Here is a 26,576-nt window from a genome sequence, read left to right on the forward strand (position 1 = left end):
GTGGCTTATCCTGCTGTACCTGCCAGCCAGTTGTCTTAGTTCTCTTAGTTTACAAGGTACTTAAGAAACCTGCTTAAAAGCGGCTGTAGTGCTCTTATATGATGGTACCAGCTGTGCAAAATACTCTGTACTCCTTTATTATAAAATTCATCCCAGAGCACAATTTTAGTAGCAGCAAGTCCTGGAGGAACAGTGGATTGATGACTGCATTGGTCATTCCTTCTTCCACACTCGTCATACTTACATCATGGAATCCTCAAGCCAGTGCCATAATCATTTCCTATTAAAATGTCCTAAAGACGCTCGCAAGGGTATCACTGTTACCGTAGAAGTGACATTACAGCCACAGTCAAAGCAATATCCCATTTTCCTCTGCAATGCAGTAATGCACCAAATCTATAAAGAGGGTTAAGACTGAGAATTGTCCCATCTCGTTACTTTGTTTTCAGCACTTAATTTCAGGTATGTTTAAAGTAAGGTAAAGCCAAAGATTCTTTACACTTTACATTTAAGATGGGTGATGATGAGTCAGTCCTACTACACAATAGGTGAGGTAGAGAAGTGGGAGAAATTAGCTATTATAATTATAAAGTAGAACTTTGGAGAGGCCCTAATTACTCCAAGTCAAGTTAATCCAGGAAAGTGGGGTTAATATCCCTACTCTTACACACAGTATTGTGCGATATTCCATGACCATGTAGTTATAATCTAAATTCAACCTGTCATCTGAAGGATGGCACTTTCAAAAGGGCAGTGCTTTAATTATTCTGGTTCAGACTAAAGTGCGCCACCTACTGGTCCACCAGCACCACTGATAGCAGTTACCTGGTTTTCCTTGAAGGTTACACATCACAGGCCTGTCTCCAAGCCAGCTTTGATTCACTTCTGAGAGCTATCAAGAGTAGGGCATGAAATGGCAATGGCCCAGTTAAACAGCTTGAGAGAGTTCAGGTAAGTACAGTAGGAACTGAAAAGAACAGGCCTGGGGGTTAGCACATGGTATGACCCTTAGCCATGCAGTCTCCTATTCTATAATGTGGCCACTTCATTGACTCTGGTCCTCCACTCACTATAGATTCTGAAGTTGGTTGCTTTGTTTTTTTACCTGTCAGCTTCCCTCATACTCATCAGTCTTTGCTAACATCAAGTGTTGGTGGGTGTTTTTCCCCAAACATGATTGTGCTGCGGTTCACTCACTGCTCCATGGAGGGAAGAATGAGGAAGTGGAGGCGGATGTCTTCTCTCACTGGCCTTTCAGCCAGTCAGGTTTAACACATCACAGGCAGCGTCACCATAGGGATTACCTGTGTAATTGACTGGAATAGAATCAACCATTTCCTGATCTAGAAATGGGTAATTTTAACATTGACCCACAAAAGCTGCTGGATGGGGTAGCTCCAGTAGCAGGGTTTGAGGTGGCAGTGTTAGAGCACGCATTGTGCGAGAGCTGTATGAGAAAGTGAAGGAGCCAACATCTAGGTCTTCTTGAAACTGCCCAATTCAAAAGCTCAGTTACCGGTGACTACATTCCAGCTCCTCCACACAGCGTCTCCGCTGTGGATTATAATTCTCCCTACATCGCTTCTGTCTTCAGTAAGACTGCAGTCTCATTATTTGAATAATGAGTCTAGCATACAGACCAGCGGATATGGCTGTATGCCAAGCTCATTATTTAAAAAGACACATCCTCCTAAAACGTGACAAATTGCTACAGTTAGTCATTTTTCCCTCCCAATTATACAGCACAAGGTCTTTGCATTCATTAGCATTTTACAGTCTCGGTACAGACAGGGCACTGAACATTTTTCAGCATGGCAGTTTTGCTTCAGTATAACCATTTTTTTAGAATAACTTTTAAGCAGCTCTTCCTTCGATTTCAGTAAACGATAAACCGAGACAGCTTGGCAATTTAGAGCACTGTTGCAAAATAAGAGTGCTGATGAAAAACATACATACAGTTCTTTATTAAACAGCTGTAAACACTGCACTGTAAAAATCCATAAAACTTTATAAACAACCATTTTGTAAATAGGATCTATGCTACAAGAGAAGGATTGATTCATTATTTACATGCAATACTGACAAATTTGGCACTTTTGCAAAAGAAAAAATTTACAAAACACCTTTATTTTCAATATAAAACATTTTTCAAAGAGAATTACTACCATGCTATTTGCAAATACTTCACAAGCATTTATGGCACAGCAAAGAGAATGAGCTCCAGGCTCTCAATTCCCTTTTCTTTACAAGTATGGTACAGAATTTCCTACGGGATCTTTAGTGTGCTGCCATAGATCTGCTGAACAACGACCTGAACGTTGTCCAGGATGAAATCAAACGCCATATTCCACACGGAGTCCACGGACTGCTGCATTAGCCTGGAAAGGAAACAGAGGTTCTGCTTGAAGCTGTCCTTTGAATGAACAGTAAATAGGGGGCAACTCCAGTACTGCAGAGTCAGAAGTTTTCTGTCTCCTTCTGAGCCCGCAATTGCCAAACTGGACTCGTTATCTGCTTAACTGGACAAGCTGAAGTCCCTCCTTGTTTTTAACAAGCTGGGCATTTAAACAGACTGCAGCTGGACAGTGACACTTGAGGACTGGAGTTGGGCTCCTATGGGATAAAGAATTGTTAAAACGTTACGAAATCTATTTTGCTGGGTGTAAAAAAGAAAATACAATGCCATTCACTTAATACCAATGAAATAACTTGTTCATTCTGAAATACTGACCAGAATGACTTCACATTAGTTGATTTATGTGATACTTAATAATCTGATACTCACTGGTGATATATATATATATGCATATTCAGGCTTAATTACTGCAGAAGGTTTAATGACCAATTTAGAACAGTATTTCCAGGGTCACATTCAGGAATTACTAAATAATACTTTAGGATTTGAACATCAGCAGGGCGTGATTTGAATGGATAAGCCCTTCTGACTGCAACTGGAAGTCTCTCCACAACACTAAACACACAACATTTTAAAACGAAACCAATACATTTACTTAAAAAGGTGAAAAGTACTTCAATATTTCAAAGTGAGAGACCCAGATTCTAAAAGGGTAAAACACAGGAAATCTCCCATTTACACTGTTCTGATACAACAGTGGTAATAAATGAGGTACTGGGGTTTTAGATTGCATATGATTAGAAATAACATTTTAAAAATCTCATCATTACTCCCTGCAATTTTCCCTTGAATGCTCAGCTGTCCTGTGCTGTTCGGACATGTGTGTTCATACGGTTAAAGTTTCCTACAGTTCTGTAGAGATTTCAAAATAAAAACTTATTTTTATGAAGTTTTATGAAGGTTTCAAAATAAATTTGACGGGTCAATGCGAGTTGCAACATGTCCAAACTTAAACATACGCTTGACTGCACCTGTATGGGTGAAAAGACACCTACAACCAATCAACTGTCTCCTGGCCAAGAAGCACCATCAAGCGCAAACGCCACCACCAGAGCCTCGCTCTTCCACTGCGTCTCAGCCTGCCTGGACAGACTCACCCGCCACCTGCAACATCAGCGACTCGCTCCCACAGTGCCAGAGAGGTCATGCCCGCCTCTCAGCCCCACAGTCTGGAGAGTTAACTCCATTTCAGGGTCTGTATTTTCTTTGGCGTGATCGGCAACAGTTTTACAATATACTGAATTGATGTTGGGGTGATGGAAAATGCTCTGGGTGGACCCTCGGCCCCACTATAGAACGTAGTGTTTAGGAATATTCAATCTGAATAATGTCTTTTTTTAATAATAAACCTTTGATTTAAATCCATATAAGTATACTAATAAGGCGAACCTTCTGACAATTCCTTTACTGTCCAATTCCTTTAATTGTCTGTATCAGTTCTAGGTTTAAAATGAGGCCTAAAACTTTAAATTCACTTTAAATTCCTTAACAGGACAACTTAAACCAGTAATCAGAAATCAGCAGACCACACCTCTGGAAAATAAACATATGTTACCTTTTCATGTACTTAATGACGAGGTCTAGTTTCTCCAAATCTTTGTCCTCTATGAGGTCAGTGCAATACTTCACAACCTGTAGTATGTCTTCCTCCATTGGATCTGAAACAGGAAATGACACAGGCAGTCAGCGACATCACTTCCTTTCCTGCTGTACAGGAAGAGCTGGACACATCAAACACACCTGTTACATGCAGAACCTGGAGTTACCTACAGGACTGTAGGACCTGTAGGACTTGCCAAGCAGGAAAATGAGACTGTGTTCCTGTCTGATTTTTCTATTGTTATTTCTGGAGTAAATTTAGTGTTTCTAAAATCAAAAATTGTGAAAGTCAAATGACACTAAGGGCTGAAACAAATAGATAGAACGTTTTAAAGGTGTGAATTTCCACTGAAACCTGTAATAATGGATGAAGACATTTTGTTTTAAAACAATGCATAGGTTCGGCCACATTTTCCATTGGCCCTTACCAATCATGGCCTCCTAATAATCTATGAAATGGCTTCATCACTCTGCTCTCCTGACCACTGATAGCTGATGTGTGGTGAGCGTTCTGGTGCACTATGGCTGCCGTCACATCATCCGGGTGGGGCTGCACACTGGTGGTGGTGGAGGGGAGTCCCTATTAGCTGTAAAGCACTTTGTGTGGAGTGTCCAGAAAAGCGCTATATAAGTGTAAGCAATTATTATTATTATAGGTAACTGAAATTAAGAATAACTATGAAATTTAGTTCAGTATGTACATTCACCAACATCTTTATATCATATCCAGCTTGAAATAAAGATCTTCAAGAACATTGTATTTCCAGTTCTGTGCAAAAATCTTTCCACTCAAAGATTCTTTTTGTTTCCCACTGCCACTTTGTGGAATAGAGCTGCATGATCAGCCAGTGGCCATGACTGTTTCCTTCAAGTGCTCTGGCTTCCTTGCTGGCTGGGGGATCCAGGCTCTCCCAGCGCTTCCTGCGCCACACAGGGTGTAGTCTGGTTTTCCCAGAACAGGCACTAAAAGGGGCTTCCTGGTAACGGAAGGCTGGAGCTGTTGTCTATCCACCTGCCTTTTTAAGAGACCTCCAGCTGCTACAGGTTTACTGCTCGATCATTAACTACAGTGGCTCAAACACTGGAGCCTCTTGGCCTCAATGGCCACCTTGGCTGAAGCAGACTTAGAGGGCAAAGAGGTCTTTCTGAGTACCTAACTGAAAGAAAGCCATTCCTGCTAGCTCTGAACAATTTTGACTTTATTCTTTAAACCTTCCAGTTCTATCACCTTAATACACAAAAGTGCCCTTAAGAGACATTTTATAAGGCAGGCTCTGCAAACTGTAAGCTTAAGGTATGTATTAATATATTAGACAATAAGGCTCAATGACTACAGTACTACAACCAGCAGCCATTTCACCCTGCAACTCACAGCTGGCAGCCCACTGTAGCTCAGCAGAGATGTCAGCCTGGCCAGTACCTGGATGGGAGACCTCCTGGGAAAAACTGAGGATACTGCTCACCCTGCAGTCTGTGTGGGTCCTAATGCACCTGTAAAAGGGGGCTGTCCTTCGAATGAGACATAAAACGGAGGTCTTAACTCTCTGTGGTCATTAAAAATCTCAGGGCATTTCTTGAAAAGAGTAGGGGTGTAACCCCAGTGTCCTGGCCAAATTTCCCATTTGCCTTTACCAATCATGACCTCCTAATAATCCCCATCTATGAATTGGCTTCATTACTCTGCTCTCCTCCCCACCGATAGCTGATGTGTGGTGAGCGTTCTGGCGCACTATGGCTGCTATTGCATCATCCAGGTGTGGCTGCACACTGGTGGTGGTGGAGGGGAGTCCCCATTACCTGTAAAGCTCTTTGAGTGCAGTGTCCAAAAAAGTGCTATGCAAGTGTAAAGACGTAGTATCACCGATTTCTCGACCAGCCTCACAGCACCTCTGTTTTCATTATCTGCGCAACGAGGCGCTGTACCTGAGATAGTTGTGACCCACTGTCTCAGCAGGACCTTGATGTCCGGGAGCTCAATGGCCCCCGCCAGGCTGGGCTGCGGCCGGGCCACCGGCTTGGACAGCTGTTCCTGGGGGTCTGGCTTCAAGGAGGATGTGGACGGGCCTGACTCCAGCTAGCAGGGGCGAAACAAATAACTTTTAACACCTGGTGGGAGCCTGCTAAAAACAGCACTGTCTTCTGTGAGCCAAACTTACAGAAGTCAACCAGTAAGGAGTTTTAGAATATCTGACATCTCTGACTAAAACTTCTGGTTTTGACCAGGCTAAACGGAAATACATGGAGTTCAGGATCATTAAAATGTGACCCATTTAACAACAAAGTGATCGGGATAATTAGTGGACATTGCTGCCAATAAGAGGCAGAAACTTCTTCAACCCAGGTCTTCAGAGGGTGAAGCCCTGCAGATTTTATATGACTGTCTTTAAACAGATGTGATCAGAGCTCTAGTACAAATAAACCTGGAACACAAGGACAAGCGCAGTAAATAAATGAATCCACTTCCCAACTTGTTGGGTGGGTATGAGGAACTCTGCAGCCCCCCGCAGGAGTGGAGCCCTGCAGTGAACAACCCAGAAGGCTGCAGGGATTCGAGCAGTACCTTCAGCCTGTCCTTGGAAGGGCTCTCGTGCTTCAGCAGGTCGGGGAGCAGTTTCTGGGGACTGCCTTTGGCCGGGCTGTGGAGCAGCCTGCTCTTCAGGGGGCTCTGGCCCTTCTTGGCCAGGCTGGCTGGGTTCTTCTTGTTCCGCCTCTTGGTCTTCACAGCTGGCTGCTTCAGGTGCAGGAGGGAGTTCTTGGCCACTGGGGGGCGGAGTAGTAAAAAGACGTGCGTCAAGACCTGACACACATGTAGCTGATAATTCTACCTTTCACTCTCTGCAAGCTGGTCCTTATCTAGAGATCCTGAGTGAAGGTATTGGAGCTGGCACAGAAACCACTGCTGGTCCTAGAAAATATAACCTGGACACTTTGTGTTATTCATTGGTTTACTCCCATTTGAATGAGGTGGTGTGCTGATGTGATGGACCCCTGACCTGGCTCAACCAAGAGAGAAATCAAATACTTATCATGTAGTGCACCGAAGTGAATCTTTTCTGGATTTCCAGGTTGGAAGTATCAAACGAGGCATATCTTTACGCAAAGTGTGGCGGGAGTGTGGAACATGCTACCCAGCATGTTCCACACAGAAGTACTGTAGTGTTGAAGCGGAGATACCCTGGTCTCTTTCAAGAAACAGCTGGATGAGATCAAATAGGTACTATAAACCAAACAAACTACTGTACATGGGCTGAAAGGCCTCGTCTCGTTTGTGTTTCATCTCGTGTTCTGACACAGGTGCCAATTTCAGAAGTACTGTAGTGTCCAGATGCAGGGCACCTTGGCATTTCACCACAAAAACCTCCAAAGCAATAATAATGACAATAAAAGTCTTAGAAAACACAACTCTCTGATTGTACATCACTAGTTACGGATATTTTTTGTTTCAGTTTTCCAGTTCACAAACTGACGTCATGTCTCATGGCAACCCTAACCAGGGGCCCACAGGTGACACATCCCTCCCGACAGCTCAACAAGTGTCAAAGACTTCAACTGAAGAGCACACAAGGGCAACCTGAACAGCTTGAGCACATCAATAGAATACAAGACACTGAATTTAGCACTGAACAAGCTTCATGTGTTATTTAAATTTTGAATCGCAGTGTACCTTACTGAAGAGGTAGCTCTGATGGGAGATAAACAGTTTTGTTAAAGGAAAAAATAAATGATTGAAAAGGCTGATGTGTTAATTCTGTACAGATCATAAAAACACCTGCACACACATGCTTCACACGTTGTTTACACTCCTTTTGTCATTAATCATGTTTGTGCAACTGAAGAGATTATTTGCCATTTTTTAACTGGCTTTTACTGCCCTTTACATGGTGCTTCTCACCCAGAAGGATCCCAGATCACTTAACCTTAGACCCAGTTCTTGCACCACTGACTGCAACAGCTGTATTAAGCACCCCTGGGCACCACTGCCTAGCAGACCAGCTTGAAAGGTGAGACTGCTGCCGCAGCTGTATTAAGAGGGAAGGTCAGGTAGTATAACCGATACCACCTGGTCTTCTGTCCATAATCTTGCATGTGAAAAAAGCAAGTGTGCTGGAAAAGTGCCTGATGCACAGTTCACCTTCAAGACCTTCAAGTCTCTTTGAGTAAAGAGCTTGCTGGAAATGATTTGGCCTCATGTCGATTTCTGGAATGTGGCCCTGAAGTCAGAAGCGTCCTGGGTGTATCAAGAGGAAAGTGTCTTACCCACTGTGACAGCCTGGGTGGTGGTCTGTCTCTGGCCATACGCCATCTGCAGCTCCTCCTGCAGGTCGGGGGGCAGCGCAGCAAACACCTCGGGGTCCACCTGTCTCGCGCGCACACACAAGCACGGTCAGACCCAGCCAGGGTGCCAGCAGCTGAGTTTACCCACACAGTGCTCAAAGACCTAACGGTCTCATCACACAGGGCACAGTACAGTACATGTTACTGAAGTCTGCAGTTACTGCCTACAGGGCTTCTCTTAATGAGCAAACTGATTACTTTTCTTGTAGCAGTGCAACAACATGAGCTCTACAGAAGTCTTACTGAGGCATTTCCACTTTATCATTATCATAAGAGGAACAGCACGTACAACAGTGGAGTTATCTCCATTTTTGCACAGTTTGATTTTAGACTGCATCACAACCGATTCACAGATAAAATCTCTTGGTGCAGCTCCCAGGACTGACCAGCAGGAGATTCTGCTGTGCCATAGTGAGCAGGATGGACACAACTAGTGCTAGTGCAGCTCTCTTTTCACAAACACTGCAGCCCAGGAGTCTGGGAGACTGGGAGACCGAGAGACTGGTAGACCGGGAATGGTGCTACTGGTATTCACTGATTCATTCATTACTACACATCAGGTGAGTCACCTCAGTATCGTTACATAATGGAAATGCAAACCCAATTTTAAAACATACAGTGCAGTCCGTAAGTATTTGGACAGTGACACAATTTTGGCATTGACACTTCTTTGGTCCTCATGTTGGGAGACAACAGCAACAGTCTCCAGATGCAAATGCCACATCCAGAATCAACTATAGACCTTTTGTTAGCTCTCTTGTCCATTAATTAATGATGCCACGACACACAGCTGGCCAAGAAACAACTGAGCAGCCAATTGTCCAATTACTTTTGGTCCCCTAAAATGGGAGGACTATGTATAAAAAGGGCTGTGATTCCTAAATGGTTCACCCAATCTAGACGTAAATACCCCCGAATTATCGAAATTCTGCACTTTGACCTCAAAGTCACCGTTTCATTTCAAATCCAATGTGCTGGAGTACAGAGCCGAAACAACACAGATTGTGTCACTGCCCAAATACTTACGGACTGCACTGTATGTCATGTGTCCAAGTCCAGGATCAGTCATGTTCTGCAGGACTAATGCTCCCGGACTGCTCTGAAGCCCCACAGCACAAGGGAGGCCAAGCTCTGCCATGACCAGATCAGCGTGTGAAGGCAGGGAGGAGCGGGTTACCTGTGAGAAATCGGGCAGCGCCACGATGATGCCCCCCGCACCTCCCTGTGCCAGCTGCTCCGGGATCTGCAGGACCAGGGTGCCCAGGTGCTGGGGCTCTGCAACGGTGCTGCCGGGCGTTTCCTCGGCGCGGCTCCGGTACGTCTGCTCCACCTGCTCCCGCATGTCCGCGGGCAGCGCCTCCAGCACCGAACGGTCGATCTGCGGGCATACAGGGCCAGGGCCCGTCAGGATCAGAGGACAAGCAGGTGATGGAATCACTCTTTCCTGGACCGGTTCCGTTCAAAAATAAACCCCAGCCCAACATAAGAGGCTAGATAGACAGGCTTTAAATTGAGGTTGTAATTCAAGATGAGGAACTCTGATCCAGTGCAGTATCTTATACATTCCTTACCGCTGAAAATGTCTCACCAGCACTAGAAGGACACTGCTCTGGATGTCAGACATGGGGGCACCTGTCTGAAAACCACACAGGGGCTTGGAGGATAGAGCCCACCTTCCTCACCCATCAACACAATGCCACTGTGGCCCTTGCTTGCACAAGAAAACCCCCTATCTGACCACTATGACCTGGCCATGACGGAAGTGCTTTTTAATTTGTTTACATGGTTCGCTCCCTACGGAGCAGAGGCCAACAACTTTCCTCCATCGCACCCTGTTCTGGGCTGTCTTCTCCAGTTCACTCAGTCCGATTTTGATGTTCTTTACCTCTGCCTCTTTTCCCTCTTCCTGCTGGGTTCCAGGTAAGGGCCCGTGTGATGCCTTGGTTTGCAGCGGAGGGTGGCCGATTCCTCTCCACCATCTTCTCCAAATCTCCTCTTCAACAGGGGCCTGTCTGGTACGTTCCCATAAGTCGGTGTTGCTGACCTGATCTGTCCATCCGATATTAAGAATTCTTCGCCAGCATTTCTGAATGTTTGACTTGCCTTTATTGTTGCTCTTAGTGTTCTCCATGTTTCTAAACCATATAACAGCACTGATTACACATCTGAGTTGAAGAACTGGACTTTGGTGAGATGTCTTTGGATCCCCAAGTGTCCTTAAGTGAGACAAAAGCTGCTGGTGCCTTTTATATCCTGGACCTCACATCTTCTGTGACACTCTACTCAGGTAGCAGAAGGATTTAACATTTCTGTTCCCACAGTCACTTGGATAATTTTCCTTTGCCCATTAGGATTTTTACTTACAGCCTAGTCCTGGAATATGGGGTTTCCATGGAACGGCCTTTACTGACGGGATGAAGGAACTGAACCTTTTCCTGAACAAAGAAGTCTATGCAGGGGCCTGATACGAATACTTCAAATCCTCAAAGACGCTGACAAAGTCAACCCAGTAGAGTTCTTCAGAATGAACATTGAAGCCCAAACCAGGGCACAAGAAAGTGCAAATGTATTTAAAACTAGGCAGGCACTTCTTTACACAAAGGGTTGTGGAAATCTGGAGAAAGCTACCCTGTCGTGCTGTTGAAGCTATTACCCTAGCTTCTTTCAGGAAATGGGTACTACCAACTAACCCGGCTGGACAGCTTCCTCTGGAACCGTTCCGTCAGGAACCTTTCTCATGTTCTTATATCTTGTCATCACCCATCAAGTAAGCGGGCATGCCCACAGCATCTAGCACTCAAGGATACTGGGGGGGAAGAGGTACCTGTGATGGCGATGGGATCTCAATGCTGAGGTTCAGTCGCGTCCGGGCCAGGGGAGTAGCGTGAAGACTCCCGTTGTATCTGGGGATGGGCTCCCACTTGCTGGTCCCTGGCTCGGGCTCTGGGGTCGGGGATGGGGGAGGCAGTGCTCGGACTGGGGGTGTCCTTTCGTCCAGGGCTGCGCTGTCAGGTAACACATCTGGAAAGAGCAGGAAGAGAGCCACATGGCAAATACTGGACATCTCTGCATGCGGCATCACTGTCTCACAGGGAAGAGACACCTCTGTAGAGCATTCCGTTACTGATTTCCCACAGCCCCCAGCACCATTTCTAATACACTGTCTCCTTCCAAAGACACCCCCACCAGCTCCAGGAGAAGATCCTGCTTTTCAAAAGGGCTTATTATGGAGGACACTGTATCTGCTCCTAGAGACCCGCCTGTAGTCAGGACCAACTGCTACACCTGTATGTGATGATGCAATTTCACAGCTGTGAGCGGAGATGTGAAAAACACACGGTTGGCGGTTTCACATTGGAAGGGTATAACAAAAATCATGTGATTCTCAATTTAAAAGACAAAGGAAAGTTTGCATCCATCTGTGAGACTGACGAGGATACAAAGCACTCTTGCAGAGCTCTCACCCGCCTGACAGCAGGCCTGTGGTGCGAGGCACTGACCTGGCTGTGCCCCGGCCCCCTGGCAGCCCGGCCGGACGCCCCTGTGTGCCAGGAGCATGTCTTTGATGGAGCGGCTGCGTGGAGTTGCCTGGCACGAGGAATCTGAGGGCACCGCGGTAGTCGGGACCAGCTGCTGCACCTGCATTCCCACCTGGCCGGCGAGAGGACGAACAGACCTTACACATGCAGTCAACAGGCTCGCACGCGCGTTTCTAGTGCTTAAAGCCTATTTACAGGACAAGTGGGAACTTAAAACGATGATGCACGTGGAGGAAAAAATGAGGTTTTGCTACAATGGTGCATTACACGCTTGTCTAACCCTTTTCTCCGACGGGCGAACTCCTACCACTAATTCAAGGTCTTTTTTTCCCCAAACCCAAACACCAAACGCACCGCACTTACAAATTTGTTATTAAGCACGGCTCGGTCAGTAAAATAAGCAGATGAAATCTGAAAGAACCATCACCAGCCGCACAGGAAAGTTTTCACTACTTCCTAAATGGTTGTTTCGGTGAAAGGAAAGTACATGTGAGACGTGTCAAGACATTTAAATTAGAGTAGTCCACTAGATCAAAAACAAATTATTTCAGGCGTCAAAGACTGTCCGCTTCAGTGTTTCAGAGTTGTCAGGTTGCCTTTATAAATCTGTTAGGATAGGACGAGACTAGCCTTTCCGAGAACACTGATCCATCATATACAGTATGGTAACATAATCCTGATTCAAACTGCACCTGTCTTGGATGGCTACTTCCATGACTGAAGGCAAGAGCAACGGTTAAATGCGTCAAAACCTACAGCTTCACTGTAATAAAAATAATACAGAACTTGGAAAAGTGTGTCACGATGTGCCACTCGCAGGGCTCGGTGCCAGTTCGCCCCCTGTCAAGCAGAGAACAGCGACACCAAGAGGCCCAGCCGCCACTCACCCCTCTCATGTCAGACACGTTCAGCTTCATGGAGTGGAACAGCTTGAGGACTTCGGAGCCCAGGACCCTAGCGCTGTCCGTTGCCTGGTCCAGGTTTACTGTCCTGCAGGGACAAACAGTAAAGTCTAGGGAGACTGTCTGCCTGGACAGGGTCCCAAATGAATCCACAGTATCCACAGTGACATAAGCACAGCATATACTGACAATGTGACACTGGTGCTTCAGTGGAAGTATTTCTGCCTGCTACACAGGAGAGCTGGGGTCAATTCCTAGCCAGTTCATTGTCATGCACGATACCGCCCTCAGCACGCCCGATCTAAGGGTCAGGGTAAGGCCTGGTCAGTACATGGATGTGAGACCACCTGGAAATACCAGGTGCTGTGAGCTGAGGGCACTCAAGTGCATTGAAAACCAAGAACAAGAAGCACCTCCTTTCTAAAGGGTTGTGGGAGTCTGGAACAAGCTACACAACCTGTGCTTCCCTTCCACCCTAACACACTTTCTATCCCCAGGACCATTAACAACAACTTTTCCATCCTACAGGATGATCCCTCTACTGGGGCCCTCTTTTCTGACCACCCCATCATCTCATATCGCTGACCACCTAATCTGCGTAACCTTCTTGTTCACAGCTCCCTCGACCGCCCTCAGCAGCCATCCACACCAGGCACTTTCCCTTGCAACAGAGCTCGCTGTATCACCTGCAAGTACATATCTAACACCACACTCACTCAAGGCCCGTCAGGACAATTCCTGATCATCCAGGCAACCTCTTGCACCTCCAGCAACCTAATTTACTGCATCTCTTGCAGGAAAAGCCTAGCTATCTACATTGGGGAAACTGGAAGGAGACTAGGGGAAAGATTCAGAGAACACGTTAGACTGTTCTCTTCTCTTTTCAGCGTGGAATGAAATATTACTTGTTCCTTTAAAATTCTAAACATATGCAGTACACATCTAAAAAAATATGGTTACATGGTAACCAAGATGGTCTAAAGTATAAAAGCTGGTTGTAAATATATGGGTGCAGAGCATTTACAGGGACATGCACTTGTGTGTGGATATACCAGAAAAACCAGAAACTGTATTTTTGGTAAGAACGTAAACTCACTTCAAACCTTCACCTAACTACACTGTGACTTCTTGCAACTCTTCAATGTTATTGAATCCTGGCTTCAAGAAACTGCTGGATGAGGTCCTTGAATCAGTTAACTACTATCTACCAGATAGCATGCATGGGACAAATGGCTCCTCTCATTTGAATCTGCTCTTATGAATACTCATTCTCCACCTGCAGGAGCCCCTGTGTCAGTACTCATTCTCCACCAGCAGGAGGAGCTGTCCCACCTGCGGGAGCCCCTGTGTCAGTACTCATTCTCCACCTGCAAGAGGAGCTGTCCCACCTGCAGGAGCCCCTGTGTCAGTACTCATTCTCCACCTGCGGGAGCCCCTGTGTCAGTACTCATTCGCCACCTGCAGGAGGAGCAGTCCCACCTGCAGGAGACCCTGTGTCAGTACTCATTCTCCACCAGCAGGAGGAGCTGTCCCACCTGCGGGAGCCCCTGTGTCAGTACTCATTCTCCACCTGCAAGAGGAGCTGTCCCACCTGCAGGAGCCCCTGTGTCAGTACTCATTCTCCACCTGCAGGAGCCCCTGTGTCAGTACTCATTCGCCACCTGCAGGAGCCCCTGTGTCAGTACTCATTCGCCACCTGCAGGAGGAGCAGTCACACCTGCAGGAGCCCCTGTGTCAGTACTCATTCTCCACCAGCAGGAGGAGCTGTCCCACCTGCGGCAGCCCGTGTCAGTATTCATTCTCCACCAGCAGGAGGAGCTGTCCCACCTGCAGGAGCCCCTGTGTCAGTACTCATTCTCCACCAGCAGGAGGAGCTGTTCCACGCCGGGAGGACTCACCTGGCCAGGTTGTCACAGATGCCGTGGCCCCCGAACTTGGCGGGTTCGAGCGGCGCACCGGGCTTGCGCACCATGACCTTGAGCGTGAGGCGGCGGCCCCGCGCCCCCACGGCCTGCAGCCGCCGCTGGAGCTCCCCGGCCAGGTTCAGCAGGAAGGACTCGGCCTCCTCCAGCTGGGCGACAACAGAGCGGCGTGTCAGTCCACAGGACCGCCCTCAGGCCAGTGGCGCTCACAATACAAACACCCCCCCTGCCGCAGTACAATGAGCAGCGCCAACGCAAGGAAAACTCCGCTGGGACAAAGGAATGGCGGCCTGACGCAGACAGTCAAGAAGAAGGCAGATATTTATACCACAGGACTGTGGGAAACTCAGGCAGTGACATTACATTTAGGGGGGCTAAGTTCAGTCTGACATCTTGCTTGGACAGCAGATCTACCAAACACATTTTTTAATACACAAGTTTGTTCCCCCCACTCACCACCACCCCAAGTGAAATTTGGAGGCTTTCCATTTGGTACCAGGGATTTCAACAAGCAGGCCTTCCAACAGCCTTATGACATTAATGGGCTGACCCAACAGAGACGCCTAAACAGACCGAATGATCGGGATTTGGAGGTGAATCAGCTACTAACAATCAAAGAAGACAACTGGCCTCCTGTATTTTCTAACCCTCTTACTTTCTTAAGACTGGAATCAAACCTCAGAACAACTGGTGTCATACATATGTGCTGGTAGTGAACGCATTTTCATGCCCAAAAAACACTGCTTTTAACAAGCAAGACTTGCAGGACCAGCCCTGAAGACTTCAGGCTTAACGCATGATGTGAGGGGGGGGATTAGTCTGTCAATAACACCCTTAACCAAACCAGTTCAGCTTTCTAAACCGATTTAGATTTTTCTTGTATAGGATACAAATCAATGGACCCAGGATGTGGACTGAGCTCAATTTTCCACATTATGTAATTACTAGGATAATTACGTCTGCTCCCTGCTCTGTATCCAAGTTACACACGTGAGGCTTTTCCCCGGATCTGTCAGAGAGCGGCAGACAGACGCTCTGGAGAGGAGGGCTGACCTGTGTGAAGCGGATCCCGTAGTTCATCTCTGCCGACACCGACTTCCTCTCCCTCTCGCTCCTCACCGGCCGGTCGTCCAGGCCCCGGGAGAAGCGGAAGAGCGTCTGGCCCGTCTTGGGCCCGAACTCCTTCTGCAGCTTCGCCATGGAGACCTGCTGCAGGTCCCCGCACGTCCTCACACCCAGGGTGGCCAGCTTGTAGCCCATGGACCTGCCCACGCCTGCGCACAGAACACAGGTGCTGCTCAGCGGACAGACCGCCAGGCCGCTGGAGAAGGGAGGCAGCGAGCTTGCTGACAAGAGCAGAGCGCGAAGGGCCCCCGCCAAGAAATGGGCTCGGGTTCGTTCCGCTTCGAACAGGTCAACAGAAAGAAGAAAAACCAACGTTTCGGATGTGGAACCTCTTTGAGTGTGTATGACTCCGGAACTTTGCTTTTCTTTTCCTTTCTGTGGAAAATAATTAACCTCTAATTTGCCCAGAACATATAAAAGAAAAAAAAAGTTCAACCTGTGAGGTAGCAAGAGGTGGCAAGGTGAGGGAACCACCATCTTGGCTCAATATTCAGGCCCTGTGGGTTGGCGTGGAGCCAAGATGGCTGCCTGTATATGAGAAAAGACTTGCAAAATGAAGCATAGCCAGTCAGGGAAAGTGATAAGCACTCGGAGAGAGTGAAATTCCACGGGAGGGAAAGAAGCTATCAGGATTGGCTCTGTGTGGAATGAGCCACTGCTCTGGGCAACTTAAGAGGCTTGTCAGAACAACCAGGAGGAAAAGGGTTTCAGTTTGTATCTGGGCTGGAGACTGGAAGGAGAAGAGTGAGAGCCGACGAGGGAGGGCTCTTCAGTAACCGATTTGATTGGCTTACAGGCCTGTGAGACATGGTGAATCTATGAAGCCAGCCTTTGGGACTGATAAAGAAAACCTGCGGCTTTCAATGCTCTTGCTCTCAGAGGGCATCAGTACCATCACAGTGAGTGAACACAGAAGGGCCGGACTGGGGTGCGGACCCAGGTACCTGGCAGGGTGGTGACCAGCTGGTCTCTGATGAAGTCATCCACTTCCTCTGGCTTCAGGTAATACTGCCCGTTGGGCTTGGCCCTGCGGGTCGCCATTCTGGCCAGCAGAATGTTCGAACCTGAAGGAAAAGGCACACAGGTGAGGACCCAGGTTACAAAAGGGAAATGCAGCATTTTAGAAACAAATACGCTGGGTAAAAACACTTACAGAACTATTCTTTGAACAATGTTTCATAAAGAATTATGGTTGTGTTATATTTGTATAATGCTGGTGGAGAATGAGATCCTGAGGCGATCATACATACTATCAATGCTAGACGTGAAAAACATTCAACCCTATAAATTCACAAAAATAAAAAGAAAGACCACAGTATTTGGAGGACAAATACAGACCCTGACCAGCACCTGAGCCTTTATCAGTGTGTAATCTGATATGAAAAGCTGAAACATCCCACACGTGCTTTGCGTTCACAGTGGTGTATTACCGGTGTGTCTGTGAACCTGCAGCTGTACGGAGCAGGTGTGATCGTCAGTGTTTGCAGCGGAAAAGTGACTCGCTCGCTCAGCGCCTTCAAATTAATGGCCAATTCATAGTGAAGTCTTCCAGATATTTTTGACTTGCCATGTCAGAAATACATAATCATGTTTGATGGAGTGAAAATGGATTTTGCTTTTTGAGGTTGCTTGATTCTGCTTCCAAGTTAATTAATTGATAAGTAATCAAATAACGAATCACACAGCTCTGAACTCAAACTAGCACAACTAGTTGCTTAGCAACTCGACTAAGAGCAATTTGAATATCTTTTAAAAAACACTGTATTCTATTATTATTTAAAAACTAAAAGGAGAAGAACAAATGCTGTAATTAGATAATATTTTAAGCATTTATATTTAAATACGGACAGCAATCTAACCCTCCTTTTGTTCTGTAGCTCAAGTTCTAATATAGTAAGAAGTAACGGGTAATTCCACATGGAAAAGGAGAAATAACCTACATTTCAGCTGAAAAAGTATCCAGTCCCTCTTTGTATGAACGCGCTTTCTCACCTGCCCTGTCCTCTGTGTTTCATATCCCTGACACCTTCCTCTCTCTCCCTCACACTCGAAGAAGGCTCTAGAGCCGAAACGTTTTTTCGTTCTCCTTTTCCGTGTGAAATTACCCTTTACTTGCGCTTTTGCAGCACTTGGGAGTTTTCTCTAATACAACAGCCGCTAGGCTTGAATCCCAGTCTTTGACATCTGCCAATCCACTTCATGAACATTAACAGACATGTGGATTCACAGCCGCGTGGTCTGTAAGAAGTGCTGCCTACAGAAAGCTCGCCTGTGCACAGTGATAGAAGTGTGAATAAAACACTGCATGGTAAAATCTGAAAAACACGGAAGCATTTGCTTTCTGCTGGCAGCTATATGCAAATCACTTCAGCTTTCGCAAACCCTCAGGTCTCCTTCATGGGTAACGAGCAGTGCCCGGCGCGTCCGGTTCTTACCCATTCCAATGGAGGCAGTGCACTTGGTCTTCTCCAGGATCTCCGCTCGGATGGCACTCGCCACCTCATCGGGAGACACGCCCAGCTCGCTCAGGATGCCCGTGACGTCCACCAGGGCCTCGTCGCAGCTCACAGCTTCAATGTCGTGAGTGTAGCTGAAACAGACCGCACAGATACTGAAGCCAGCAGGAGTGGGGGTGCTCCCATCTTATCCAGGGCAGGGATAAATAAAAGCAGTTCTGTTCTTTTGCTTCTGAGGAATCATCCCCATCGACTTGGAACCCTTCTGTACGGACCTGACAAGGCCACACATCTGGCTGTGTTATTCTGTGATTTTGTGCCTTAATGCTGGAAATCTCTGGTCAGATACAGACTCATAAAAGACTCATCTTTTCAGTAAAAAAAAAACTAGAGGATTTCCACCTGGAAACACAAAAAACTGTCCTTTTCCTGGAAGGAAAGATCTCACATGCTTACTTCATTGATATTTCCTTTCCATTTCATAATCTGACTTATGAAATCGGATAGCAATTGAGGCCTCTAGTGAAAATCCCACATAGCTGGCAAACTTTCCCTGTACTGAGGAATGGGTGTGAAAAAGATGGCAGATGAAGTCTATCAAAATGCCAGCTTCATGAGGAAAAATCTCTCAAAGGCTGCACTTTTATCAGCTTGCAGTACAGTGGTACATATAAGTCACTTATATTTCCTTTCATTCATATAGTGGTTTTACCCACAGGCACATTAAATATAAGAAAGAGGGTATCCATACTTGATAGAACAAGGAACTCTAGAGAATGGTTCTATGAGAAAATCGATAAAGGTTTCAGAACTGTCTATGCAAAAAGAATTGACTTAGGACTGAAAAGTATTAAAATATATTAATAAAAGCATTTTTACAGGCAAAGCTGCTGAACATTAATTAATTAATCGATCATGTGTAAAGACAACCTGCAGAGCCGGCTATCCCGTATAACTTCTCTTTTCTAACAACTTTCTCTACAACTTTCTCTCAGAAAGGCAAACCAAACCCATCCTCTGGGGACACTGGGTAGAGTACACACTGAAAATGCACACCAGGGGTGCCGTCATACTGCAATATGGCCTTAAACACATGCTTTTAATCATCAAAGAACAAAAAAATCTGGAAAGCTTTTCATTAATTTAAATCTCTGCATATTGAAGTGACTACAACTGGAAAGTTCATTATACAGAATGAGGCTGTGGAGAAAGTCAGATGTTACCCTTTTTTAACATTCAGGGATAATGCACTGATTCAATTGGGTGAAAGATCAAAACAGGTTACTGATTGTTTTGTTACAAGACAATTTACAATAATCACCCTGATTCAGCCAAGCAGGAACTTTCAGAATTTGACATAAGAACTGTTACAAATGCTTGTCTAGCTTGTCTGGTAGTTAGCAGTTATTTGAACTGAGGATCTCATCCAGCTGTTTCTCGAAAGGAGCCAGGGTATTGGCTTCAACGGAGTGTCTGGGCAGCCTGTCCCACATTTGCTCTGTTCCTGAATGCGCAAGCAGCTCCTGCTCCTTGGTTGCAGTCAGAGGGGTGGGAAAAGGGTGGTACCTTGCCAAGGTCTCGTACATGGCCAGCGCCACCTCTTTGTAGGCATGGAAATCGTAGGGCACAGCCTGAAGGCCCGGGCACAGCTGCTTGGCCTGACCGAAAAACATCCCATTCTTCACCCCCGCCTGCCTAAAGAAGGGCAGACAGAAACCATGTCAGATTTAAGTCCAGGGTTAGATTGGAAAAGACCGCACTGCCACGCCTACTCTCCACACCCTTCGCCTTCATCACATTTGGCGGGAAAACCCAGATCATCCACAGCTTTCAGCACACAGTAAGGTTCAAGTGGGAAGAAATATCAGCGTACAGCAAGGGAACAAGAAACAGGCTACTTCCACACTGAAACCAAAGAAGAAGAAAAGACAAAAAATGCTTCCGGCTGCAAAGCCTTCTTCAAGCAAGGGCCAATCCGGAAGAAGGGCCTACAGACTAAATGTTGCGTTTAGCGTTCTTTCACTTTGCTTTTCAGAGTGGAATTACACTGTACCTCAAATACACAAAGCAGTGCACACACCTTAAAATATTCACAAGGACTTCAACAGAACAAAAAGGATCAAAGGACTAGATCATCCTCATTATGAAACCTTTAGTGCCTGATTCTTGCTGTCACATGTCAGGTAAGTGTGCAGACACGAGGAACTCTAAACCACTAATACTTTCTTCGGGGTCAAGCTGTTCTCGTGAGCATAGGTGAACACCATCTACAAGATCGATTCTGTCTCAGAAAATATGACAGCGTCTGAGAAATCTGGCCAAGAACAGGAGAAAACCCCAAATCTCCTGAAGGGAAACCACATCGACCTGGGGCTCATGTTCCTTGCTCTGTGCCAAGTGGAGGAGTCACTGGAGCTCTTGTAATATTAATAATAATTCCTTACACTTATATGGCGCTTTCCTGGAATCTCCATTCAAAGTGCTTTACAGGTGATGGGGACTCTCCTCCACCACTACCATGTCCAGCCCCACCTGGATGATGCGATGGCAGCTCACCACACACCAGCTATCAGTGAGGAGGAGAAAAGAGTAATGAAGCCAATCCATAGGTGGGGATTATTAGGAGGCCATGATTGGTAAGGGCCAGTGGGAAATTTGACCCGGACCACGGGGTTACACCCCTACTCTTTTCGAGAAATGCCCTAGGTTTTTTTTAAAGACCACAGAGAGTCAGGACCTCGGTTTTATGTCTCATCCAAAGGACGGCGCCTTTTTACAGTATAGTGTCCCCATCACTATACTGGAGCACTAGGACCCACACGGACTACAGGGGGAGTGCCCCCTGCTGGCCCCACTAACACCTCATCCAGCAGTTTAGTTTTTCCCAGGAGGTCTCCTTGTCCTTTGTTGCCCTTTGACCTGCTCTTTGGATCTGTGTGCGCTGCTCAATTAGTACAGTGACCCCCAAGCTATCGAATGTCAGACTGAGGGAGCTACGACATGACACTGCTGTGCACAGCGAAGGCAGGGGGCAGTAAGAGTGGGGAGACTCCAGCACGTGTCAGCGCTGTACCTGGCCTCATAGCTACAGGAGGCTATTTCTGCCATGGAGAGAGCGGTCAGGTCCGGGTCCACTCCATTCGCATGAGGGCCATCAGGACTCTCTGGCGACGAGGAATCTGCCAGCTCACATGCCTTCTTTTTGTCTGGGAGAGAGGAGAGGCAGTCAGCAGGCAAGAATACATCTTCTGTGTGCTGCGAGGACCTAACTCCATTGCTAAAAAAAAAAGCCTCGTTAAGAGTGAAAAATACAACAGATGGGTACAGCCAGGATCTCATCCAGCTGGCTCTGGAAAGAAGCCACAGTATCAATTTCAACAACATGGATAGCTTGCTCCAGACTCCCACATCCCTTTGTGTAAAGACTCCTGTGCCGCCTTTTCTCAGCTTTAAATGCGCTTCTGCATAGTTTCCATTCGAGTCCTCTGGCGCCACTGATGAAGACTGCGGATTTCAGCGCTGAGTCTGTTGTGTGTGCAGGCGCGCTCTTACCCGCTCTGCTCTTCATCTGCCTCCTCCTGTAGTACCGCAGCTCCAGTTCCTGGTTGGCCCCGGGCCGCTGGGGCACGCAGCCTGCCCCCCGGTTGCTGGTGACGGCCACTGGCTTCCCTGAGAAGACACAACGACAAGCACTGCCGTGAGCCGCAGCCTGGCGGTGTAACGTTTCTAACCATTTGTGGCCTTAGTGATCTTCAGCCCAAGAGAGTATCTGGAGCTGTAATCGAAAAAGGTTTTATGGTTATTTTGCAAAACCCCGTAACTGTAAAATAATAATAATGAAAAAATAAATGTTATTATATCTAAACTGGGAGTCAATGTGTTAATGTTTCAGATGTGAATCTATATGTCTGTAACAGCCCTGTGTCCCAGTGTTTAAAAGACAGTCATATCCTTTAGGTAAACTATGGCACTGATACATCTATACATCTATAGTTCCCGACCTCCCTAAATCTGAACATAAAGGAGTTCACTCTGGTCCTCGGGCACCCCTGAGACTGACTGCTGGGTCTATTCTAACTGAGCTGGAAACGGTGCCGCCAACTGACGCGCCCCATTGTTCGACTTGCTTGTTTCGACCAGCAACATCTGTTTAAGTGGAAATCCAGCAGAAATCGCCGGTATCATCGCTTCGGGGGCAGGCACAAAGGTGGGGGGGACTTAGTTCACACCGAAGGATTTAGGGAGTGTCAGTGATTACACTGCAGGGCAGCCAGTTCCTAAAACAAGTCTGTAGTGAACATATCAAGTACAAGTGTGCGTGCTGTCTGGACTACGCCTCTCTGAAAGTCAGGCCTCACGTGTGCCGAGCAGAACAGCCGTTAAGGAGGATCGTGATTAGACGCTCACACTGGCAATGAGACAGGGTATAACCAGACTGCAGCCCAAGGCTGTTTCATAAATAGGGACCGTTTGCATGGGAAACGTCACACTCACGTAGGGATCACTCCCTGTATGCGCTATGCTTATACCACTGGAGTGCAAACTATCTGTTCATATCTCCCTCTTATTGCTTGGAACTTTTGGCTTCCTCGTGAAAGACCTGCAACCAGGCCAGAGAGCGACACCTGCTGGGTGTGGGGTGCGACTCGGGCTTCACCTCTCAGGTCGGGCCTGTGGCGTATCCCCACCGACACGAAGAAGCAGTCCATATCCACGTGCAGAATGCAGGTCTGGCGCCTCGGAGGGGCCGCTGGGCTGGAGCCAGCTGGGGACGAGAGGACGCGGATTATACACTCATCAGTGATGAAGGCACGTCAACAGAATACATGTCACTTCTTAAAGAGCAGGGCGGGAGAATCAGATTCTCTGGAAGCTGATGTGAGGTTAAAACTCCTTGCATGTGGCTGGTATGTAAATGTTCTGACAGTAGTTTGAGTATTTTTGGGGGGCGGTGTGGTGGCTCTGTGGCTAAGGATCTGCACCTGTGGCTGGAAGGTTGCCGGTTTGTATCCCGTGGCCGGCAGAGGAATCCTACTCCGTTGGGCCCTTGAGCAAGACCCTTCACCCCAACTGGTCCAGGGGCGCTGTATAAATGGCTGACCCTGAGCTCTGACCCCAAGCTTCGCTCCCTGTCTGTGTGTCTCATGGAGAGCAAGTTGGGGTGTGAGAAAAGACAAATTCTTAATACAAGAATTGTATATGGGCAATAAAGTGATCTTACTTTTGATTGCATGCTTAATTACCTGCAATAATTAATTGCATTTAACTAATTTATTTCAATAATGCTTTTTTCTCCAACAAGACTTACATTTTTATCTATTTATACAGCTGGGTATTTTACTGGAATAGTTCAGCTGAACAATCTTGCTCAAGGGTACAAAAGCAGTGTTATACTCAAGATTCGCAGTTCTGAGTTCAGAACCCTAACCACTGCTGCCCACATTCGGGCTTAAGGTTAGTGTACTGGGAATCCAAGCCCGTCCAGACTGTAGAACCTGTTCTACACTGGACATGGCAGGTCCAGCACCCCGTGTTCCCCCAGACAGCCTCTCAGTGTCTTTAAGGTCTTCTGCCTGTCAGACCATGTCTTAGGGTGTCTTCCTGGAAGACAGTGCCTCCTGCAGAACAGCATGTTCCACCTCCACGCCTAGACCTTGCTTCTGCAGGGAAGAGCTCCCCCTGCTGGCTCATCAACACACACAGAGCATCCCCTGCCTGCACTGGGATCATCACTGCCATTCGCAGGGACAATAAACATCAGAAATACAACTCTGTTAGCCAGGGGGTTGCAGGAACATGGAAAAAGCTCTTCAGTCATGTTTTACGTCAAGACGATTCAAACTTTACCTTGGTGTTGGTAAAGGTTTAACGAGTGGACAGAAGACAAGGAACTCAATTACTCTTCTAAACCCAGTGTCTATGGAAACTCAGGCTGCTAGTGTAAGTGGCATTCGTGGACCAGCAGGAGCCAATATTCCCTCTGTACCAGAATTTCCAAACCAATGCTCTAGAGCAGTAACCAGGAATATATTCAAAGCGCTTTACAACTAATAGGGACTCCCCTCCACCACCACCAGTGTGCAACCACAGTGCGCCAGAACACTCACCCCACACCAGCTATTGGTGGGGAGCAGAACAGAGGATGAAGCCAATTCATAGATGGGGATTATTAGGAGGCCATGATTGGTAAGGGCCAATGGGAAATTTGGTAGCACACCAACTCTTTTCGAGAAACGTCCTAATTTTTAATGACCATAGAGAGTCAGGACCTTGATTTTACATCTCATCCAAACAACGGTGCCCTTTTACAATATACTGTTCCTGTCACTATACTGGGGCATTCAGACCCACACAGACTGCAGGGTGAGCGCCCCCTACTGACCCCTCTAACACCTCTTCCAGCAGCAACCTTTGTTTTTCCCAAGAGGTCTCCCATCCTGGTACTGACCAGGCTCACACCTGCTGAGCTTCAGTGGGCTGCCAGTTGTGAGTTGCAAGGTGATATGGCTTCGATATATATATTGCTGCAGGAGGGTCTGTTCTTTAAATGACACATTAAAATGAGGTCCTGAGTACTTGGTCATCAAAGATCACAGTGCACTGTTCCTAAGAAAGGGTGTTAAGGCCAACATCCGCTCTGGGCTTGGACAGTCTGGTCTCCCTAAGTAAAGGGGCTGCTGGGTGATATGTAACATGCCAAGGTAACCTTCAGGGTGAAAGTGCAATATAAAGAACGAGGGGCTATTTTTTTTAAATGATTAGCAAAGAGCTCGGTCCTGCTGGCTCCCTCTGTGCTGGTTATTGCCTGTCCAGGTGTGTCAGGCCTCTGTCCCCCATCTCACCTGCCCGCCCGGGATCGGCGCTCCTCCCTGACCTCTGCCGCCTGAGCTTCTCCCGCCCGGGAAGCAGGCCGTGGCTGCTGCGCTGCAGCGTGTTGACGAACTCCGTGAACTCGTTCTTCCAGGTGGATATGTGGTGCAGCCTGGAGCGCGAGTAGAAGTCGGAGATGAAGCCGGGCTCTGTAGGCCTGTGCGCAGCCCCAGGGGCGGCGGCTGTGCCGCCCGGCGAGGCCTCGGACGTGCTTCTGGGGCGCGAAGACTCCTGCACCGCGGGGTGCCACGTGCCGTTAAGCCTGACACCGCCATGCCAAGGAGCGGGCTGTCTGGGGTCGCTCGGCTCCCCCCAGGCGTCTCTGAAATCGGCGTTGCAGTCCGCAGGGCGGGGGCGCGGGGGCGTAGGCGAGCCCGGCGGCAGACCCGGCTCCGGGGGTTTTAAGGCACCGTTGGGCACGTGGCATCCGGCGTGGCCGTTGGCGAGGGCCGGCGTGTCCCTGGGCTGCTCCGTCGGGCTCTGGTCGCACTGGGCTGCCGGCTCGCCCCATGTCCAGTTCACCCTCAGGTCCCGCACCAGGTCAGGCACGCTCCTCACCGTCCCGTTCCTGACGACGAACACAAACACAACGCCTGGGTGACCGTCTGCGGCAGAGTGGGGGATCCTCTGGTCTAACACTGAGAGCTACAGAACCTCACTGCTAGACATGGGAGGAACCCCTTCCATTTCTCAACAGGCCGCTGCCCTGAGAATCCTTCTGCAGACACAAACAGAGGTTTACAGGCACATCTCGAAGCCTAGATAGGATAAAGAAGATTTATATCAGCCTGTGACCTACGACGGAGAAGCATGAAAATCTTCATCTCATGCTTAGCCTTGTATTTATTCAATGAGAAAGAAACTGAAATTTTCACAGAAAGCCACAAACAGCAATCAGCGTTTCGTGCCGAACACCTGATTTCGGCTCGCTTCGGAACCAGCGAGGAAGGCAAAAGCTTGTTTCCCGGGACACTTACACCCTGTTCTCCAGCTCCCTGCGCGAGCCGCTGGGATCGGCCACGCACTCCATCACTTTCACAGCGCCGCTGAAGCTCAGGCCTTTCTGCTTGGCATACAGCTGATACTGGATGTGCGAGAGGAGATGTCCCGCCTTTATGCTGAAAGCAACAGCAACATTTTAAAAAGTTAAGGACAGCAAAATAGTCAATGAGAAATCGGTGCTGGGAAATACTAAGAGCGTAGATTGTGCGCACCGAATGGACAAAATCAAATACAAAAAGTTCCACCGTCACTGCAGCACAAGAAAACCATGACGTAGGCAGTTCCTTGTTGTACTTGCCTCTGCGCTAATGAGTTGTGGAAACTCACAGAGACATTACTGAGCTGCTCAGAGTCGTCTAATGGTAAAATAAGCCACAGCTTGCCTGTAAATCCAAATAGAGTAATTGGCT

General features: G+C 47.5%; 1 protein-coding gene across 2 annotated transcripts in view; it reads right to left on the reverse strand.

Moving 5' to 3' along the window:
• Positions 1-1,942: 1,942 nt before the first annotated feature.
• rev1 (REV1 DNA directed polymerase) overlaps positions 1,943-26,576 on the reverse strand; it is a 52,827-nt gene continuing 28,193 nt past the window's right edge. For both annotated transcript variants that reach the window (XM_088605913.1, XM_088605903.1), the window contains exons 5-23: positions 26,142-26,282; positions 25,137-25,732; positions 22,952-23,059; positions 21,847-21,963; positions 21,368-21,500; positions 19,861-19,989; positions 18,274-18,428; positions 16,783-16,902; positions 15,767-15,987; positions 14,690-14,862; positions 12,777-12,879; positions 11,851-12,001; positions 11,175-11,371; positions 9,528-9,728; positions 8,273-8,372; positions 6,576-6,775; positions 5,939-6,089; positions 3,972-4,074; positions 1,943-2,378 (exon numbers count right to left, since the gene is read on the reverse strand). In XM_088605913.1, the coding sequence (XP_088462039.1) occupies positions 2,267-2,378; positions 3,972-4,074; positions 5,939-6,089; positions 6,576-6,775; positions 8,273-8,372; positions 9,528-9,728; positions 11,175-11,371; positions 11,851-12,001; positions 12,777-12,879; positions 14,690-14,862; positions 15,767-15,987; positions 16,783-16,902; positions 18,274-18,428; positions 19,861-19,989; positions 21,368-21,500; positions 21,847-21,963; positions 22,952-23,059; positions 25,137-25,732; positions 26,142-26,282 (3,211 nt within the window). In that variant the 3' untranslated portion in view covers positions 1,943-2,266. The remainder of the gene's footprint in view (positions 2,379-3,971; positions 4,075-5,938; positions 6,090-6,575; positions 6,776-8,272; positions 8,373-9,527; positions 9,729-11,174; positions 11,372-11,850; positions 12,002-12,776; positions 12,880-14,689; positions 14,863-15,766; positions 15,988-16,782; positions 16,903-18,273; positions 18,429-19,860; positions 19,990-21,367; positions 21,501-21,846; positions 21,964-22,951; positions 23,060-25,136; positions 25,733-26,141; positions 26,283-26,576) is intronic.

The sequence above is a fragment of the Lepisosteus platostomus genome, chromosome 2, assembly GCF_059453375.1.
Source record: "Lepisosteus platostomus isolate fLepPlt1 chromosome 2, fLepPlt1.hap1, whole genome shotgun sequence".
In the NCBI taxonomy this organism is placed as follows: Eukaryota; Metazoa; Chordata; class Actinopteri; order Semionotiformes; family Lepisosteidae; genus Lepisosteus; species Lepisosteus platostomus.